Here is a 9,060-nt window from a genome sequence, read left to right as displayed (position 1 = left end):
GATTTCACCTCAAACACAGACCATAAGGAATGCCTTGATGTAATCTGAGTTTCTGTCTGCCTGTTTTCCAAGTTCCTGTGTGTTGTTTGTGCAAGAAACAAACACTATTTCTGTAGGAATTTCCTCTTGACTCAGCATATAGAATTATAGAATGGCATATCCAAAACAAGCAGCAAGTGACAAAGGAAGGTACAACAGGAAAAGCCAACTTTAATCTGTGCCTACCATCTCACGATACATTTAACAAAAATTAGACTTCTTCATTTTTACCAAAAAACCACAAAACTTTAAACATTTTCATCTGCCCAGTCACTCCCAACCTCCAACAGGTGCACAACAAATGCTTTGTCTTCTTGTACAACAGCAAAACAAAATACGTTTATCCTCAGAACCCCTTCTGTCTCTCACTGCAGTGCAGTAACAAGCCCAGCTGTTTGCTTCATGTCATTTCATCAATAATGCTGCACATTGCTGCATCCTTGTCCAAAACCTGATCTCTCTTGCCACCGGAACGCTCCCTCTGCTTTTCGCTCTGCCCAGCGCAGCCGCTGCCATCATCAGCATCCATGGGCTCCATGCTGACCCTCAGTCCCCCCTCTGTGTGAGGCAGATCATCAGGCAGGGAAGCCAGGCAGTTCTGGATCATCTCCACCACTCTCTCCAGGTGCTTCTGGAAGCGCTCGGCCGTCTCCAGGCGCTGCCGTTTCTGCACCTCCATCATCACCCTCAGCGTCTCCCTGGCCTGGTGAGGCCGGTACTCATTTATCAGGTGATGCACGTGGACAAAAAGCAGTTTCAAGTCTTCCAGTTTCTCCTCTCGTTTTATACTCCCTGGACTCCTTATCAAGATGTCCAAGAGGTCCAGGAAGTTGACCAGGATAGACATGTTAAGTTTCCTTAACTCCTTTTTGTGATCAAACTGCATCGGATGCAGCCGTTCGATGCCCTGGCTCTCCAGGGGCCGAATGATCAGATCATCACACTGGAACTGGTTCCCAAACATCATGTAGCTGTCCTTGACAGGCGGAGGTGGCTTTGGAGCCAGCCCTTTACGGATATTTTCATCAGTGTATTCTTTGATATATTGCATTGGAGGCGGAGGAAGGGCGCTCACTTGCTGAGGTTCACCCATTTTTGCCAGATGAAATTCCTAGGCTATGACCCAAGAAACAAATGTTAATAATTTGTGTCACAAGGTTATAATATAAATGTAAACAAAGACAAAATATGGGAGTTGGCAGTGAGAAAATGAGACAGAAGAGACAAATTCATGTGCAGGATACAGGAAACTCCTGGCAAATCCACGTTATCTTTTCACTAAGGCTTATTTATAGCAAGATTAACTGTACTAGAAGTACACAGAACACTCACTTCCCTAAATATGAAAGATTAGCCTGTAAACCGGGCAGCCAAAAGGAGGGGTGACCCCCTTCCCTAGATGGGGCCTGGTGGGCAAACTCCCCAGAATCACAGAATATCCCAAGCTGGAAGGAATACACAAGGATTAACTCCAGGCCCGGCACAGGACACGCAAACAATCTTCCCCCGTTCCTGAGAGCATGTCCCAAAGGCTTCTTGAACTCTTTCAAGCTTGGGGCTGTGACAAGGAGAGCCTGGGGAACCTGTTCAGTGCCCAGCTACCTTCTGGAGAAAGAACCTTTTCCTAATATCCACCTAACCCTCTCCTGGCACAGCTCCAGCCGTTCCCTCGGGCCCTGTCACTGGTCACAGAGGACAGAGACAGGCGCTGCCCCTCGGGGGGAAGCTGCAGTGAGATCCCCCTCAGTCTGCCCTTCTCCAGGCTGACCAGACCAAGCGCCCTCAGCCGCTCCTCGTGCGGCCTCCTCTCTTCACCCGCACCCACGAGAGAAACCAGGCAGGGCCCACACCCGCCGCCCTGCGCCGAGCCGGGCTCTGGGGAGGTCCAAACCTCGCGGCGGGGTTCGCCAAGTCAGTGCTGAAGAGACAAGAGCCGAAACCACATCCTGCCGGAGGGCACGGACCCCTCAAAGGCCTCACGGGCCCTCACCTGCCCGCTCCGCCCGCCGCGCTCCCTCAGCGCCGCCGCCGCCGCGGCCGCTTCCGCCCGGCCGCCCTCTGCTCTCGCTCGCTATTGGTTGGCGTCCTCGCTGTGCCGCGCTCTGATTGGCTGTTCCGCAGAGCAGTCAGGCACTCCTCCACTCAGCTCGCTCGGGGGCGGGGCCACGCGCGGGGCGTGGCTCCCGTCATGGCGGGGTCGGGGCTGCTCCGTCTTGGGGCAGTGGGGAGTCCTTGGCGTTCTGTGGCCCTTCAGCGATCTGTGATCCCTCAGGGTTCTGGGTCCCTCAGGGTTCTGTGGCCCCTCAGCGGCTCGTGGCCCCTCAGAGTGCGGGGCTCCCTCACCACAAGCCGCTGTGAAGCCGCAGGACCTGCCGGGGGCGGGAGGGACCAGCCCGGCGTCCCTCAAGGGTGCTGGGACAGCGGGGACGGCCCTCGTCGGGGAGACACAGAAATCACAGAAAGCACAGAAATCACAGAAAGCACAGAATCAATTAGGTTGGAAAAGACCTCTGAGGTCCCCCTGGGAAGTGTTTGCAGCCTTCCGGCAGCAGAATACACTAAATCTGACCATAACTGACACACAGTTGGACTCCGTTGCTTTTCTTTCCGTTTTCTCCCAGAGGGAGTTGAAGTTAACATGGGGGATGTAAGTTTTTCACCGGGTCAGCTGGAGCTGGGCTTGCTGGCATCGCTTCTGCAGGATTTTCTCTCTGAATGCCCAACAAGGAGGATTTTTCGACACTTGGCCGATTCTGTGCCCTTCTCTCTCAGCAGATGGCAGCAATGGCCTTGGTGACAGGGACCCATCACCGCACACGCGGTGTCATTTACTGATTCACTCTTCCAGATCGATCATTTACTAAAAAAAAATCAATCGAATGATAATTACTTTGGATCCTGTTAATTATTTCTAAGAACATGCAAAGAAGATCCAGAATCGTAGGATTTATTTGATGCACAGAATATATGAATATTTATATATTTCAAACTAAGCTACACTTTACAATGAGTTGAATATTTAAAAATTTCAAACTGAGCTACACTTTACAATTTATAATGAGTTGAATATTTAAATATTCCAAACTGAACCACATTTTACAATTTACAGTGAGTACAAGCCTGACTGCAAAATAGGCTGATTTGTTTTCATTTGTAAGCAATTTGCTGAATTCAGACAAGGATGCAGTTCCATGCTGCAATTAAAACATTACTGCTTTGGAGAAGGTGATTTTATTCCTTCACCCCTATTCCTGCTTCCTCATCCCTTTCTCCTTTCTTCCCTCCCTGCTCCTCCAGCCCCTCACTGGCTGTGCAGCCTTTTCTTGTCACTGCTTGTGCCACCACCATTGGGCACTGGATTGCCAAGCAAACTGATGCAGCCCCAAACCCCATAAAAACATCACTGCAGGGGTTTTTTGTTAACTTGTCAGCTTTTCTAATGAGTTAACTCGCTGTGCTGTGTGCCCTGTGAGCATCAGGGAGAGCTTTTGAGAGAGGAGAGTGCATAGGCAGAAGGAAAGGAGAAGGTTGGGAACATGGGGTGGGAAATTGTCCTCTCCATTTCTCTGACAGAAAGCTCCTATGTTGTCTTAAATTATCTTGTTACATCATACTCTGAAAGACAGGCAAGGAATAAAAATCATCGCCTCCAGAGATGTGTGAGATAACACGTGTAGTAGGAGGTAGTAGCACACCTTTGGTTTTATTGGACTTTCCAGACTTTGATTTCACATTCATTTTACAGCAGCTGAGCTTGATTCTCTAGTGCCTGGCACTCAGTGAACCATGCAGCAAGGATGTAAAATGCTGTGACTTCAAACAGGAGCAGGCAGAGAGACCCAAGCTCTTGTTTTTTTCCTCGGTCTCTGTGATCTCCTTGACTCATTTTCTCTATGATGGCAGCCAAGACAGAGGGGATATAACATCATTCTTGTTCTTGGTGGCAGGGCCGCTTCTCAGAAGACCCATGGATGACCCTTCCCAGCCCACAGGGAGCTGCTGACACTGCTCCTTACAGTGCTTCTAAATGAGAAGTTAAGAATGATGGGGAATGGCAAGTGTGGCACTCTAAAGTTTGCTTCCTGCTCCATTCCAGCTCTTTTCTGAAATAAGGGCACTATCCAGTACAAGGCTACCACTGGTAATGAAGCACAATTCCCACATCATCTCCAGCATGTGGGAATGAACTTGGACACTCCTTCAGCAGATGGTGAAGCAGTACCATGATATTCTCTGCCTCGAAGGCTCAACATCTTAATTTACAGCTTTGGTTAAGTTTATTTTCATTTTCTTCATAACTAATTTTATGCAAATTGGCATGTTTCAGTAGCAAGCACTCCAGTTCTGTTAATTCAGCAGCAGTGTGTACACTGTGTGCCATTGCAGTATGCTGTTATTTTAGCAGAACTGGAATCCAAACATTGTACAAGCACAGTAAATATAAACCCCATTTTCAAGCATGCTCTTAGAACAGTGCTGCTCTCTTCTGTGCTACAACAGATTTCTTTCATTTCTTGCTGCTATTGCACTCTAAATAATAAATAAATAAATAAATAAATAAATGTGCGTGTGTTTTACTCATGTTGTCTGAAAAACAACCCCAAAGTCAAACTCAGTTCCAGTCTCTTGTTGGGCGTAGGTTCGGATTGTATCTTCTAGCCTGGTTAAGCAATGAGCTCAGGAATTTCCTTTTTTGGTGATTGTTACAGGCTTTGTTGCAGGATATACCAGGGAGGAGGGTGAGAGAAAAGGAGCCTGTTGGGCGTGAAGGAGACTTAACCAAGCTTTATGTCTCCATCTGCTGTGGTTAATTCCCATCTCCCTGTCTCCCGCTGTGGCTTTGGGAGTGAATGAATTTGCAGTGCAGTGCTGTGCAACCTTTTCTTCCTGACTCCTCAGACTAAAATATCAGCTGCAGCCTATTGACACACCTGCTAATGTAGGAAAGGAGTTTAATGTTCCCATCATGTGAAAACTGGGGCACAACACAGAGCAGTGCATGACAGCTGAACTGTTTCTTGCTCTGCAGCCTGTTTTCAAAGAGATTCAAAGCTCAAAACAGAGCTTTCATGGTTATTTACAATAAAACCAGTATCTCACTACTATTAGGAAAGTGATAGGGCTCAAAATCCAGGCGTGTTTTGATGGAATCACCCAGCACTCCTTCCTGTGTTCATGGTCATAGTATTGTCTCTGGAAGCAGCCCCCAACTGCTGCTTTTTAAGCCAGACATTAATGCTGGCTGTTTTCTTGCTCACATGGCTGTTGTAACCAGTTATTCAAACATGTAAATGAACGTCTCAAAAAAATGCATCTGCGTGGCACAAAGTAATTCCTGTCCAGCTATCAGTGTCCTGGGTATGGCGAACATGTCATATTGCCAGGGTAAACCCTGGGATGTGCAGCATGTTCTGCCAGCAGTGCAAGTCCCACCTTTGTCTTCAGAGGGAGACAGAAGCAGACAGGACCCACGATAGCCAGGCACTGATAAAAGGAGCTGGAACAAAATCCCAGTTTGGGTAACCCATGAAACAGGGTTTTCCTTTCTGCATTTTTGCCTAAGAGAAAACAGCTGAGGAAAGATTAATTGTCCCTTCATCACAGAAGAGCCTGTCCTAAACCTGTGCAAGTTCTCCAGTATAAAACATGTTCTCTATGTTACTGCCAGTCCTGGGAGTTATTCCCTTCACAAATGATGGATAATTCACTACATCCTCCCAGCAGATGCTCAGAACAAGGCATCCCCTTTCCCAGGACCCCCAAACAGTTCATAGGAGGATCTTGCTCTGCTTCTACAACTCCCTGGGTCGCTGGGAGCAGTGTGAGGGGATTCAAAGGTGCAGTTGTAAGACCTGGAGGAAAGCTGGATGCAGCTGGCTCATAAAGACCAGGCTAATTCTTCCCTTTTCTTGCAGCTTTCTGTCTTGTGCTTTGGGTCTATTGGAACTGTGTTTATTGGGGTGATAATGAACTGCTAAAGAAGCAGGAAAACTGAGTGACCTAAACATGAGCTTTTCACACTCTAAGCTAAGTAGCAAAATGGGTTGAATTATAGAAGTTTAGAGGTTGAGTAATAATCATCATATTGAGAAGCTGGTGTAAAGGAAGAGCTGGCAGCCAGGCAGCAAACCTGACCTGAATATTGCACATGATAGAAGGATATAGGTCAATTTATGGGAGTGAAGTGAGAGCTGCAGCCTTCCAGACTGTTTGTTGTTGGTTTTTTTTTCAGAAAGAAAAATTACCTATATTTAACTTCATAAATTTCTCTGCCGCCTTCAGGACATAAACCTTGGTATCAGAGCAGGATGTGCGGGTGGGGAGATTTTCAGTCTGCAGTAATCAAAGTGAGAACTGCATAATCTGGGTAAAACCCCCATGAAAAAAAATCCAATCCATAAAATGACATCTTTTTTTAAATTAGAAATAAAGCAGTTTGCAGGAGATAGCAAGGAAAGAAGAAAAGTGATTGAAAGAAATGAAGAAGTCCGCTGAGGCTACAGTTGATAGGAAGAACTTTATCTACAACCTCAACTTGCTCAGCACAGAGGAGTATGTAGAGCACATAGCAGCTCAAACTTCAATCTGAATAATTTAAAATATTTCAGATTTTCCTGCATATGGACAGAAAAGTGTCAAAGGATACATGGTAGCAAGCTTTATAAATGCACTGAAGCAGAGAAGATGTAGGATACCTAAAAAATTTATCACCCCTCATCATGAAGTTTAGTCTTACAGTGGTTTTAAGATATTCAGGACAGCTATGTTTAATTCTGTTCTACAAAGGATACAGAATTTCTGTACTTTGCAATATCAAGTGCTGCCAAAATTCTTGAAAGGAGCATTCAGTGTAAAAGTGTACCATCCTATGAGGTCAGGTTCCAGAAATGAGGCACTTGTGTTAGTGGGGTATTCCAGCCCTCTGAGGAGCCCTTTCAGTAATTTGTGTTTAAAGCTCTGCCAGAGACCCTCACATATTCCAAGACGCTCCGTATTCTGCAGCCAACTTGGTCCTAGGCAAGTGGTGCATTTCTACCTATATATATATATGTATATACACATAAATATAAATATATATTTATATATCCTACTCAACTCTAGAAGGGTCCTGAAGCACTTCAATGCCTGAGGCTTTCTTTAAAAGGGTTATAACCCTAATTCACCCAGATGGATAATGACAAATGATTTATATCTTGAAAGGAACAAATAATGTTAGTTAAAAATGGTCAGGAAATAATGATCTTTGAAATTCTTCCCTAAATGTACAGGTAGATATAAATACAATTCTTAAACCATATGTTTTTTGTTTATATGTGTCAACCTGGCTATACATTCTTTAGACTTAGTATTCCTTTCTGGTTTTGGCTTACTACACTTAAGCATTTGTGAGTTTGCTATGAATGGGATTTGGAATAACAGTGAAAAAAGAAAAATGAAGGGGTACATCTCAGGCAAGAGTGATAGAAACATACATCAGCCACTGCTTTGCTCCCCAGTTCAGCAGAGTTATCAGCTGATAAAGCTACTGCAAAACAGAGCGAGTTAGCAGCTCTCACTGAGCTCTCACTGAAACCAACACCCATGTTTATATGAAATCTACATTTGTATCAAATCCCAAGTTTAACCAAATCTGGCTGTGTTGACTTGTTTCCTTGCTCAGGGTCATTCACATTTTCCCTGTTTACTCTCATAGCTGGGCCACCTTCACTTAAAACCATGGAATACTCAGAGTGGCTGATCTCACCTGCTCAATCCTGCTAGTTCTTATACTCTGGGACAAAATCTGTGATTATTTTCTTGCAGTTATTTTTGTATTTTCTTGTGCATCTTTCTGCGTGTGTTGTGTCAAAGCTGTATTCTCAATTTCTCCATGTTTCTCTCTTCTCTGTTTTACCTGGCCCCTCGCAGCCCCTTCCTGCCAGCCATGGTGTCGCATCGTGCCATGTTTACACCAAATGCAGGGCAGTTGCCAAGCCCCTTATCTGTGTATTTGATCAAATTGCTCCTTCTCCGTGCCCCTCTGAGAGCTCATCTCTTATCTCATGAACAAATCAAGCTGCCAGTCACTGTGTTCAAAGAATTTCTTAGCTCTCCCCCCACTACTCACCACCTTGGTTAATCTTCTCTTCCCCCACATCCTCCATCTCCAGCAGCACCTCTCCTCTCAGGGGTTTCCGTGCTGGCTTCTCAACTCTGCTGTCCTGCACTCCTTCTGCTGTGCAGCTGCAAGGTTACACACTTGTATTTCTATTTATATTCCATTTTCTGATAAGACAACGTGTACATCTCTGCCAGCAGACTGCAAACCAATTTGGCCCAAGCTACAGAGATTTTTCACCAAGTCCTTAATACCCTACAGTTAGTGTGAAGGGGAGAACTAGAAAGAGTCATAGTCCCAAACAAGTGTTACTAGCTAAAAATGCAACGCTGTTAAAAATTATCATTAGAAACTCAACTGTACTGACTCAAATGAAATATTTGTTGATCAAGATCCAAGCCTTTTTGGGGGTAATTCACTGTTGCAGGCACAGTGAAATCTTTATCAGGGCATTCTGCTGCACGTTTTTTGGTCCATTAATTACAAGAAAGGATCTTGGAGCATAATTTAAACCAGCAAATTCTCAAGCATAAGGAAATTTATGAGCACACACAAGTGGTCCTATATGTTGGAGGTGCAAGGTCTGGAATTCATCCAAATAGCTGCTGCTTATACAAAGCTCAATTCCAGAAAACTCACATCAAACTCTGCATATTTTGTACATGTGTGCTGCATGAGGCAGACTGGCTTGTAGAAGAATTGGGAAATTTGGCCTGAGCATTTATCCTAATCTACAAATAGGTGTGAAATCCCCCTTGACAGCAGTGATGCTTTTTTAGGAGATCACACACTTGTGTCATCTTACCACAAAAGTTTTTTGGTACTCAGTCACTCTGCTGAGAAACGAAGTACAGATTTACTGGACTTCAGCATGACAAATGTTATAATATCTGCTGCATCTTGTCTTCAGCAAGACCACCATA

General features: G+C 45.2%; 1 protein-coding gene across 2 annotated transcripts; it reads right to left on the bottom strand.

Annotated features, from left to right (window-relative positions):
- Positions 1-190: 190 nt before the first annotated feature.
- MED7 (mediator complex subunit 7) lies at positions 191-2,100 on the bottom strand. 2 transcript variants are annotated; one of them, XM_066560145.1, is made up of 2 exons: positions 2,030-2,100; positions 191-1,155 (listed from the first exon to the last, which is right to left on the bottom strand). In XM_066560145.1, exon 2 carries the CDS (start codon positions 1,130-1,132, stop codon positions 440-442), a length of 693 nt encoding a protein of 230 aa, XP_066416242.1. In that variant the 5' UTR covers positions 1,133-1,155; positions 2,030-2,100; the 3' UTR covers positions 191-439. The 2 variants fall into 2 exon arrangements, with proteins under 2 accessions (XP_066416242.1, XP_066416243.1); XM_066560146.1 differs by having other exon boundaries at positions 1,931-2,043.
- Between the last annotated feature and the right edge of the window lie 6,960 nt (positions 2,101-9,060).

This window comes from Molothrus aeneus, chromosome 15 (genome assembly GCF_037042795.1).
Source record: "Molothrus aeneus isolate 106 chromosome 15, BPBGC_Maene_1.0, whole genome shotgun sequence".
Taxonomy (NCBI): Eukaryota; Metazoa; Chordata; class Aves; order Passeriformes; family Icteridae; genus Molothrus; species Molothrus aeneus.
Note: the sequence above shows the minus strand (reverse complement) of the source record. Positions and strands in the feature narration are given on the sequence as shown.

What these genes read in the sequence shown, in the direction of transcription:
- MED7 (XM_066560145.1), bottom strand. Translation starts at nt 1,132, where the DNA reads ATGGGTGAACCTCAGCAAGTGAGCGCCCTTCCTCCGCCTCCAATGCAA.